At 37.3% G+C, this 12,290-nt stretch overlaps 1 protein-coding gene across 1 annotated transcript; it reads left to right on the top strand.

The window, feature by feature from the left end:
- Positions 1-9,893: 9,893 nt before the first annotated feature.
- On the top strand, positions 9,894-11,375 carry LOC113294932 (putative leucine-rich repeat receptor-like serine/threonine-protein kinase At2g24130). Its single transcript, XM_026543302.1, has one exon. It carries the CDS (start codon positions 9,894-9,896, stop codon positions 11,373-11,375), a length of 1,482 nt encoding a protein of 493 aa, XP_026399087.1.
- The last annotated feature ends 915 nt before the right edge of the window (positions 11,376-12,290 follow it).

Below are 12,290 nucleotides of genomic sequence, written 5' to 3'. Positions count from 1 at the left end.
ACCATATTTTTGTAAGCAATAAATTAAAAAAATTGATGCATAACATGTTATGCATAAATTAATAGATGCATGAACCAAAATATTGTTGCATAAAATTTTATGCATCTATTGTTCGTGTCTGCATAATGTGTTATGCATCGTTTTTGGAGGCTGCATAATGGTTATGTACCAAATTTTTGAAAATTTTGCTTAAAAGAACAATCGCCTCCGATTTTTTCGCAAAAAACTTAAATTTGATATTGTTGTTTGTACTCGTTGTGTAGCTCTCTTAAAAAGATTTCCAACGATATAAAATTTGTAAAATTCCAAGGCGCGGATTTTTAGATATATTATATCCAAGTTGCGTCGCCAATTATACCCCTGATGCATAACCCGTTATGCAGACATTTTTTAAAATTTCGTATAATTATGGGTGTCACGGAACTAAAAATTAATCATGGGCCTTATAATAAGAATATTATTTTTTTGGGCCTGCGCCTAATTTTCCCATCTCAAAAGGCTTTATAACTTGTTAGTCTTCACCTAGAAGAAACCTGTTTTGAGGCATACTGAATTTTTTTGAGGCATACTAAATAATGCCAAAATAGGGTCACTAAATAAAAAACAACATCACCCCTTATCCACTTTTTTTGATAATGGCATAGTTACCCTTATATAATTAGTGTTAATGTTAATTAGGAATTTTAAGAATTGATTAAAAATTAAATTATTAGTGGTAAATTGGTAGAGAAATCAAATTTATGTGAGAGAGTTGGGATTTTTGGGAGGAAAAAGACGAAGAAGTGAAAAAAACTTGGGTTTAAAGATTTTAGTGATTAAAAGTGACCAAAACATGTGATTCAAATCAGAGGTAGACTTCTATACAAGGTTTAATGTCCTTTTTATAAGTTGAATCTGTCAAAAAATTGAAATTTTAAAACCCAGATCTACTGACCAGATGAACGGTTCGGCTGACAAGTTATCAGCCGAACTTTACTCTGTAATTCACTAATTTAGGTTCGCCTGATTCGAACAAAATCGTTGTTAGCCGAACCCGGGTGAATTTTCAAAAAACAGAGGTTCGGCTGACAAGTTATCAGCCGAACTTCACTGTGTAACTTACGAATTTAGGTTCGGTTGATTCGAACAAAATCTAGCAAAATCGCATTAGCCGAACATAATATTTCTCTAAATCATATACTAGGTTCGACTCAAAATTGATATTCCAAGATCAGCCGAACTGATCTTCTGAAAACCCTAATTTCATCTTTGGAATCATATTTTATCGATCAAACAAAATAAAATCAATCTAAAACAAGATGAGCTTGTTACAAATGCATTCTAAAATACATCTAAGAGCAATTGGGATTTGGATTTCACACTCCAACGTCGCTCACTTCGATTCGTGTTTCCTTTGATTGATTTATTGCTTGATTGAATTGGAATCCAAGATGTTTAAGTTTAAAGGTTATTTTGATTTTTGATTTTAGGTTTTTGAGGATAAGGGCACTCTAGTAATTAATTATTTAAGGATATATAGGTACTTGCACTACCTTTAGACACCCCTTATAAAACCACCCTAGATGGGATAATAAATAAGTATGCCTAAAAAAAAATCAGTATGCCTCAAAACAGGTTTCACTTAGAATTCTGCTTTTTCTATGTGGGATTAATCCTATTGGCTAGGTCGAAACAAATCCGTCCCTAACACATTAGCTCATGTATGTATACACCAAAGTAGTCGAAATCGTTCCTCGGTGCTACTCGGTTGGGGAGCTTGGAGCGAGGAGGAATAAGTTCGGACTTTGAAATCGCCAAAACTCGGTCTAATACTCGGAATCTACTTATTAATAAGTTATATATTTCTCCTTATAAGTCATGGTTTGTACCTAATTAAATTTTAAATTTTAAACTATCATGTAGTTAAGTTTGTAATATAGTTATACTAAACGTATTTATCAATGTATTTAGAGGTTTTCCTATTTTATAACTCCCATCTAAGGTTAATAAAACTTACTTTTCTGATTTTAGTGCATGCAAGGCCAACTCGGAAAAATCGTTAACTCGTTTTGCTCAAAATCGGTCCAAATTGGCCGCCTTAATCGCTAAAAATCGGAAAGACCTTGGGATCGGAAATCGCCTCGGTCATATAGCCAGTAGCGATTACTCAGCGAGTAATCGGCCTTGGAGAGCGATTTTGACTACACTGATATACACCAAACCAAGGAATTGTCACTGTCTTTTTCATGGAGTCTGCATTTGATCCATAGCGTCTCACTCCAGGGCCTGAACCAGCCCATAGGGACGGTAAACAGTTGCCTACATTGCTAGGCAAGTTCCCAAGCTTGTTTTTACCTATCCCTGAGCCATATTTCATCTTTTTATTTGCATTTAAAATTTTTGCCTCCTCATAAGATATCTTCTGGCTTCGCCCCGGGTACATCTAGCAGCCAACCAACAAATGGAAACTCAACATTGTTGAGCGTAGATAGAGATTCGAACCTTATAATTGTAAAACAAATTCCCATTTAAGGAGTTTGGATGTAGTCTAGGGATCACTGATCTACCCTATAAAAAAAAGAAACCTTGTTGAGCGTAGCGTTTGATGGAGTTGCACCTGGCCACTCGATAAATGGACTTTCATTTTGACCTTAAAACACCCGTTAGGGTTTAGCAAAGATATTTGTGGAGGTAAGAATGACTCGAAAAATCTTTCAAACTTGTATGATTGTTAACAGTATACAGTGTTGCCACTACTTGGACTTTTAAAGAGTTCAAATCATCACTTCTATGTTAAAGATTGTAAGTGGAAAATACAAGTATACAACATCCCCTTGGTGCTTCTGCTTCATGACAGTGACCTGCATTAAAACGCTGCAGGTATTGAGCTTTTGAACCTAATTAGATCTTATGGACCAGATACAATCAATAAACAATCTTATATATATGGATTTGATGCGATGAAGATGAACATAGGGTTATATCAGTTATGACTGGAGATAAATAAGCTTTTTTGTTGAGACAAATAGAAAAAGAATCTATATTTCCATTCCTACCTGGCCATTGTGATAAATGGACTAAGCAGTGGTGTTAGCCGAGTGGGCGCATTAATACCGTACATGTAGTTAATGCGCTTTCAGTTTCATTTTTCTTTCTCCTGACCGAGAAAATCAAGATCTATTGCTAACTAACTATCAATCAGAAGTGAACTCATGATCTTTTTGTTGGAAAATCAGGGTAACAGAGGATGAAAATCAGAGAACGAAAAGAATGTTGTATCACTGAAGCTTCAAGGCCTTGCGATTCTTTTCAGCAATTATTTCGACCCTTCCCAATAAATTGGCGAGTACAATCGGTCAGTGAAATATTGCTGTCAGGATACAGTGAATCCCAAACAACGTTGTTGTATTCAAAGGTTGTACTCCCTTGACCCAACCAAGAACACACTGTTTTTGTTTCTGAAGATGCTTAGAGAGAAAGAGTTTTTTTTTTTTGATGATTGTAATGGGAAGAATCCTTCGCTATTTATAGAGGGTTTCATGCCTTTTGGAGATGTCGTTTCATCTTCAAAAAACGCTATGAAAGGTCGCCATCCATTAATGGGAAGAGACACGACTGTAAAAGAATTTGGAAACTAAATTAGGTTTTGCCGGGAGGGGCTACGCCCCCCCCCCCCCCCCCCCCCCCCCCCCCCCCCCCCCCCCCCCCCGGACCCCCCTCGTAGCGGCAAACAATATTGAAAATATCTAACATTCTCCCCCTATTGAATCTCCACACATACTGATTTCTTAGAGTAGTGTGTTCTGTAGCCCGCGCATTAATGGCCCTGCGTTTATCCTGAATTCATGATCACTTAGAGAGCGGTCTTTTTCTCTTAGGAAACGGCATGATTTCCATACTCATATAGGTAAGTCTCTAAGGTGTTTCTGCGATACACCTGTAAATAATTGTAGACTCATTAAGGATTTGCATCCATCCTTTGTTTCTTGCATAACCATGGCACTAATTTGAAATGGGAAGTTTATTATTAGTGCACCATGACCACTTTCATAACTTGTTGGTACCACATTGAACCTTGTTTATCTTTTTAAAAACATAGGTTGGGTTTCTGCTATAGGTGATCAACTTTCCTTCACAGACCTTAGTCCCATTTCCTTACATTTTATTGAAAACATCGCATTTGGTAGACTCTTTGTGAATGGGTCTGCCAAGTTCTTCTTTGATTCAATAAATCTAACTGAAACTACTCCTCTCTTGAGTAGTTGTCTTACAATCTGATGTCTAAGACTTGCATGTCTTGACTTCCCATTATATGTCTTGTTAGAGACATTGTAAATCGTAGCCTGATTATCACAATTAATCAAGACTGTTGGAGTTGGCTTCTTCCAAAATGGGATCTCCTCAAGTAAGTTTCTAAGCCATTCTGCCTCCTTACATGCATCCGTAAGTGCTATCAATTCTGACAACATTGTTGAATCAGAAATACAGGTTTGCTTCTTGGAACTCCAAGACACAACATCACCTCCTAATGTAAATATCCATCACTAGTCGACTTGGATTTGGATTCTACATTATTCCAATTAGAATCATTGTATCCTTCTAATACAGCGGGATAGCCTTGATAATGCACACCATAATCAATGGTTCCCTTCAAGTAAGCCAACACTCTTGAAACTGCTTTCAGTGTTCGATTCCTGGGTTACTTGAGAAACGACATAGCGCTCCCACGGCTTGGGCTATGTCCGGTCTTGTGCAATGTATAACATACATAAAACTTCCAATAACACTAGAATAATCAAGTTGCATATGAGCACGTCCAATATTCTTCATTAACTTTACATTAGGATCCATAGGAGTGACGGCTGGGATGTCATCAAAATGACCATACTTCTTGAGAAATTTCTCAATATAATGAGATTGGGTTAAGACCAACTCATTCCCTTTTCTTAGGATTTTAATTCCTAAGATCACATCAACCTCTCCTAAATACTTCATGTCAAAGTTGGAACTAAGAAACCTCTTTGCTTCTTCAATACGAGATATGTCAGATCCAAAAATAAGCATATCAAAAACATACAAGCAGAGAATTACACATCCAGAACTATCATGCTTACTATAAATACATTTATCAGCATCATTCACAACAAAACCATATGACAAAGGGACTTTATCAAACTTCTCATGACATTGCATGGGAGCTTGCTTCAAGCCATAAAGAGATTTAACCAACTTGCAAACCTTCTTTTCTTGGCCTTCCAATATGAAACCTCCAGGTTGTTCCATATATATCTCTTCTTCTAAATCACCATTTAGAAAGGCAGTTTTGACATCCATGTGATGAATAATTAACTTGTGAATAGAAGAAAGTACAATCAATCAACGAATAGATGAGATGCGAGCAACAGGAGCATATGTATCAAAGTAATCAATTCCATGTTTTTGCTTATAACCCTTGGCAACTAATCTGGCTTTAAACTTATCAATGGTACCATCGGCATTCATCTTTCTTTTGAATATCCATTTACATCCAATAGGCTTTACGCCTGGAGGTAAATCACAATATATACCCAAGTACCGTTGGTCAAAAGTGAATTCTTTTCATCATTGATAGACTCCTTCCAGAAACTAGCATATCTGGAACTCATAGCCTCAGCATAGGTTTTAGGGTCATCATCAACATGCATAACATATTTAGTAACACTAAGAATTTCATTCTTACTACCTTCTACAAGATATTGTACCCATTCCGGACCAAAGCTTGTTGATTTTCTTGCTCTCTTATTTCTTCTAGTTTCGACATCTTCTACAATTTCAGAAGTATCTTCTATGTTTCGAGTAGGAGAAGTATGTTCATCATTGTCATTAGTCTCCACAGATTCTAGACTAGGTAACAATGGGTTTTCGATGGGTTGCATTTGGGAACTATTCCTATTCAAGTTCTCAAAAAATTCCACATCTACAGATTCTATAATCTCAAAAGTGTCAAGGATTAAAAATCTGTAAGTAATACTGTTAAGTGAATAACCCACAAAAGCACATTTATACGCCCTATTTCCTAACTTAGGTCTTTTAGGATCAGGCTTCCTAACATATGCTAAACAAGCCCATACTTTAAGTCTTCTCAAATTTGGTTTCCTGTTAAACCATAATTCATAAGGAGAAACATTCTTCTTTTTCAAAGGAATTCTATTAAAAATATAACATGCAGATAACATTGCTTCACCCCACAAAGAATTAGGCAAATTAGAACTAATAAGCATAGCATTAACTATCTCTAGCAAAGTTCTATTTTTCCTTTCAACAAGACCATTTTGTCGAGGTGTATAAGGTGCAGTAAATTGATGAATTAAACCATGTTCTTGACAAAAGAATTTAAATTCATTAGGAAAATACTCACCACCACGATCAGAACGTAAAATCTTAATTTTCTGTCCTAATTGTGTCTCTACTTCTGCTTTGTATATTTTAAACATGTCAAAAACATCATCCTTAGATTTCATTAAGTAAGTATAAGCATACCTAGTATAATCATCAATGAAAGTGACATAATATTTGTTTCCACCACGAGTCATGTGAGACTTAAGATCACCAACATCACTATGCATTAATTCAAGCAAGGTAGAGTTTCTAACTACAGATTTAAAGGATATTCTATGTATCTTTGCTTGCACACAGATTTCACATTTAGAAACATTATCAAAGTTGCAATCAGAAATTAATCCTAATCTTTTCATGTTTCTAAGAGAACCATAATTCACATGTCCTAATCTACCATGCCATAAATCAACAGAGTCAACAGTATAAGCAGAACCATTATTTATTAAATTAAGCTTAATCATACCATTACAAGCATATCCTTGTCCAACAAACACACCATTTTTGGACAATACAAACTTACTAGACTCATAAGTCGTCTTGAATCCGGCCTTCATAACAAGGTCTCCAGAAACAAGGTTTTTCACAATGTCAGGGACATGTAATACATTAGTAAGAGTAACAGTCTTTCCCGAAGTAAACGAGAGTTCAACAGTGCCTTCGCCAATCACTTTGTTGTGTAAGTTGTTTGCTGAGACAACTTCGTTTCCTTCACCAGTAACTGGTTCATATGTATTGTAAAGATGTCTATCTTTACAGATGTGAACAGTTGAACCATTGTCGTACCACCATCCACTCTCATTATTAGAAACGGCATTGGCGGCTTGCACTAGAATAACAAGTTTGTCTTCGACCATATTTGCCTCATTTTTCTGTCCTTGTTGTTTCTTTTTGAGACGACAGTCACGAGCAAAATGGACGGGTTTCTTACAGAAGTAGCAATCGCCCTTCCTCTTCTTGTTGGGATTACGCTTCTTAAACTGAGTATCATTCTTAGGTTTCAAAGCGTCTACAGTATTAATCTTAGAAACATTTTCAATTTGCTGACTATCCTTAATTTCTCGTTTACGAGAGTCTTCTTCAATACGAAGATGACGCTGTAAACCTTCTAAATCATAGTCAGTTTCGGCATGCATATGTTTCTTCTTATAACTATTCCAAGATGGCGGAAGACGAGCAATAATGACTCCAACAATAAAGGCAGTCAGAAGTTCAAATCCAGCATCCTTAAGATGATTAACAATGAGTAAAAATTCACTGACCTGGGAAAATATTGACTTACTGTCAACCATTTTGAAGTCCATGAAGTTGGAAATCATGAATTTCTTGTTGCTTTCTTCAGAAATCTTGTATTTTTTCTCAAGCTTAGTCCATAATTCCTTTGCAGTCGTAATACTTTGATGGGCATTATAGGCGCTAGTCCCCAGGGCATTCAAAATATGACCACGACACATAAAATCATCTTCCTGACGCTTCTTCCTTTTGGCTTTCAGTTCATCAGTGTCCTTATCTGATGGTGCAGGTATTTCATCCAAACCGTCTTCAAGTATGTACCACAACTTGATGGTGATCAGGAAAAACTTCACAGTCTCTTGCCAACGAGTAAAATTATCACCATCAAAACGTTCCAATCGAGTTAGAGTTTGGTTCATCACTTGCAGAGATTGAGCAGTAACATTCGAATTCGAAGATTCACCCTCCATTATTGAAAACTAATTGCTGAAAACTGTTGGAAAATTAGGGTAACAGAAAATGAAAACCATAGGACGAAAAGAATGTTGTATCACTGGAGCTTCAAGGCCTTGCGATTCTTTTCAACAATTATTTCGACCCTTCAGAATAAATTGGCGAGTACAATCGGTCAGCAAAATATTGTTGTCAGGATACAATGAAGCCCTAACAACGTTGTTGGATTCAAAGGTTGTACTCCCTTGACCCAACCAAGAACACACTGTATTTGTTTCTGAAGATGCTTAGAGAGAAAGAGTTTCTTTTTTTTTGATGATTGTAATGGGAAGAATCCTTCGCTATTTATAGAGGGTTTCATGCCTTTTGGAGATGTCGTTTCATCTTCAAAAAACGCTATCAAAGGTCGTCATCCATTAATGGGAAGAGACGCGACTGTAGAAAATTTTGGAAACCGAATTAGGTTTTGAATTTCAAAACCAGAAATTTTTTTCTACGAGACGCTGTCTCGCACTCTGCTAGGAGGCGTTCCAGGAGGAGCTACGCCCCCCGGACCCCCTTCGTAGCGGCAAACAATATTAAAAATATCTAACACTTTTGCAGCAGGGGAACAAACAAATTAAGGACCGGTCTTGTGACTTGTTCGGGCTAACTTCTTGGTTAATAAGGAGAAGCTATTGATTCGGTCGACTCAGACAAATATATGACTACAACAAATGATTTAACCAGATTAATCCATCCTCACAACCACACAAAATCAGAGAAAAAAATACACAAGTTAACAGGCCTTGAAAAAATAATTTAATGCAATTAAAAGTCTAAAGTTCAATGATAGTATTTATTCTTTTCCACGGTACCATGGACAAGGCAATTGATATTTCATAGTATTTCTGTTGAAGCAGATGGGCAGGTTTAAGGCGAACGTTCTTTTAACATGTGAATTCGCACCAAACTCCAGTGCAGCGGGACATGACCTACACTTCATCTTTATATTCCACTTACTCACTTTGCAAATGTTTGATGACTCAAAATCAAGAAATATCTCATCTCGCAGATTTTGCTTCTTCCTAGCCTTCTTATCGATGAGTAGTATTTCCTCCGTTCCTTTTTAATAGACTAGTTTTTTTTTTGAAAAAATTAAGGAAATCAATAAAACTAATCATTGAAAGTGGTCCTCATGACACTTATCAATAAAATAAGTGAAGTGAAATGGTTCCCATGACACTTGTCAGTGAAAGAAGTAAAGTGAAATGGTCTACATGACACTTATCATTAAAAGAAGTTAAGAGAAAAATGTGGTCCCAGAAAACTAAAGTAACATTTGACTTTCCAATTAGGAAACAGTCTATTTTTTTTCTATTTATAGAAACCAGCATGTTAAAAATGAATGGAGGAGTAGTATATAGGAAACTCCTAGTCTGACAACGTAGCTTAAATTACTATCCCATTCCACTGTATAAGTTGAAGCCTCGCAAAACTCAGACAGAGCTCTAAATGGATTCTTCGGACATAGTCATAACCTTGTTTCTTATCTTTCTCAGCTTCCCAAGTTCTGTTTTCCCTCTACATGAAAGCCAGTACCTGAAGCAGACCGACAAGGACTGCTAGCATTTAAGAAAGGTGTAAGTTTTGATCCTGAAAACTATCTAAACAATTGGAATGATACAACTCACATATGCCAATGGAATGGAGTTAGTTGCAGTAACAACAGCGAAAGGGTGATTTCACTTTATATCAAGAATAAGTCTCTTCGGGGAACAATATCACCATTTCTCGGTAATCTTTCTTCCCTTTGGCAGCTTGATCTGTCAGAAAACTCACTTCACGGATCGATTCCAATTGAACCTGGATTGATGACCAGCTTAGAAGAATTTAGTATCCGTTCAAACCAGATTCAAAATGAAGTACCCCAGAGTTTTGGCCTTCTAAAAAAACTTCGATACATCGATCTAAGCTTAAATAAGCTAGGAGGGAGACTTCCACATTCTCTGTTCCACAATTGTACTTCATTGGAATATATAGACCTTTCTGAGAATAAATTCCTTGGTTATATCCCTTCAAATGTAGGAAACCATCTGAAATATCTCGAGACACTGTTTCTTTATCTCAACCAACTGATTGGGATTATTCCAACTTCTTTGTCCAATTCGTCTCACTTGAAGGAACTCGATTTAGGATCCAATTTTCTTACTGGTGCTTTGCCGTCAAAGATTGTACAGCAAACGCCTTTGTTGGAGATATTAAATCTTTCAGGTCACAGTCTCGAGAGTAACGATGGCAACATAAATCTCACTCCTTTCCTCACTACCATTGCAAATCTTACTCATTTGAGAGAGCTTCAACTAGCTGAGAACATGCTCAGAGGTGAATTTCCTTCGCGAATCAGCCAGTTCAATAACAATCTTTCGCTAATTCATCTTGAAGAGAACTTTTTACATGGTTCAATTCCGTCATATATAGCTAATTTCTCTAGTCTCTCGCTATTGAATTTGTCTAGCAACCTCTTACATGGAAGAATTCCTTCAGAAATAAGTCATCTTGCAAAGCTAGAAAGGCTGTTTTTGTCAAATAACTCATTACAGGGTGATATTCCATTTGTACTTGGTGACCTGCGTCATTTGGGATTGTTAGATCTCTCGAGAAACAAACTCTCTGGTCCAATTCCATCATCTCTGGCAAATCTAACACTGCTGAGAGAACTCTACCTCCACCATAATTCCCTCTCGGACACTATACCCTCAACCTTAGGAGGATGCATAAGTTTAGATATTCTTGACTTCTCTTATAACAAGCTAAATGGAAAAATACCAGCAGAAGTTGCAGGGTTGAGAGATATTGGAATTTACTTCAATCTTTCAAACAATTTACTAAGTGGCGAATTGCCAACGGCGTTGAGCAAAATGGAAATGATTAATGCCATAGATCTTTCTTCCAACAATTTCAAAGGTGAGATTCCACCAAATTTGCTCAACTGCGAAGCGGCCGAGTTGATAAATCTTTCTCACAATGCTCTCCAAGGCTCCATTCCTGCTTCATTGGGAAATCTGTTGAACCTTAAAATCTTGGATCTCTCACATAATTCTCTTTCAGGCGAAATTCCAGAGTCATTCAGTGAATCCACGAGTTTAGTGCACATAAATCTTTCGTTTAATAACTTAAGTGGATTACTGCCACGAGGTCGTCTCTTTAATTCCTTGAGATTTGAATCATTTCAGGGCAACAAACATCTCTGTCTCCGGTTAACTGACTTCCAGAGTTGCATCCAAAATAGAAAATCCAAAACTACATTCTCTCAAATTCTTGATCTTGGTTGTCACTGTTGGGTATATTACTAATAAAGTAACTGAGAAGAAGATACTTAGCTCAAAATAATGTTGCTGATGTTGCTGCACAGAAAATGTAGAGGCACGTAGACTACGCTGTCCTAAAGGCAATATCGCCTGCCACTCCTCTGAGATGTTATAGCAGTTGGCGAGTCACCTCCAGGATACAACTACAGTTAGTACCCCTCAATGTAGCATACAATGAGGGTACCCTTAGAGCTTGGCAGAACTTAAAACGGTAGAAGAGATGTTTACAGAAAAACTGAGGGAGAGTAGAAGAGATATTTCTCTTTGGTGTGTATTTTCTGAGATTACAACTACTCTCTTATATAGTGTTTGTGTAGTTACAAACAAGAAAGAAAACCCATGCGTATGACAGAAAAAACTGGTTATGTTGGGTTAAAGATAGTGCAACAAAAGTTGTTTTGTCAGGCATGGAGCAGTGTGTTGCTGCCAAGCCAAATACGTACATACAAGGGAGCCAGGACAAAACACGTACAAACAAAGAAGCCAAGACAAGCACGTTCAGACAAAGAAGTCAGGACAAAACTCGTGCAGACAAAGAAGCCAAGACAAGCACGTTCAGACAAAGAAGTCAGGACAAAACACGTGCAGACAAAGAAAAGATTCTTCTACTTGTGTGAAAAACACGTACCAAAAATTTCAGCAAAAAGATAGGATCTAATACACCCACACCCACACCCACACCCGCACCCGCACCCGAACCCGACCCGAACCCGAACCCGAGCCCGAGCCCGACGGACGGACGGCGGCGGCGGCGTGCGTGCTTCTGTGCGAAGCACCGCGCGTACGGGAAAGGCAACCTTGCCCTAGTCTAAGCCTCCCCCCCAAGCACAAAAGTCTAATGACCCAAGGGCCATGCCCTTATAGCCAACTCTATGGTATTTATGTCTAAAACTCTTTAGA

The sequence above is a fragment of the Papaver somniferum genome, chromosome 7 (genome assembly GCF_003573695.1).
Source record: "Papaver somniferum cultivar HN1 chromosome 7, ASM357369v1, whole genome shotgun sequence".
NCBI classification, from domain to species: Eukaryota; Viridiplantae; Streptophyta; class Magnoliopsida; order Ranunculales; family Papaveraceae; genus Papaver; species Papaver somniferum.
This window is presented reverse-complemented; position numbering and strand designations above follow the sequence as displayed.

Excerpts from the sequence above, each read along its gene's own strand:
- LOC113294932 (XM_026543302.1), top strand. The coding sequence starts at position 9,894 with ATGACCAGCTTAGAAGAATTTAGTATCCGTTCAAACCAGATTCAAAAT.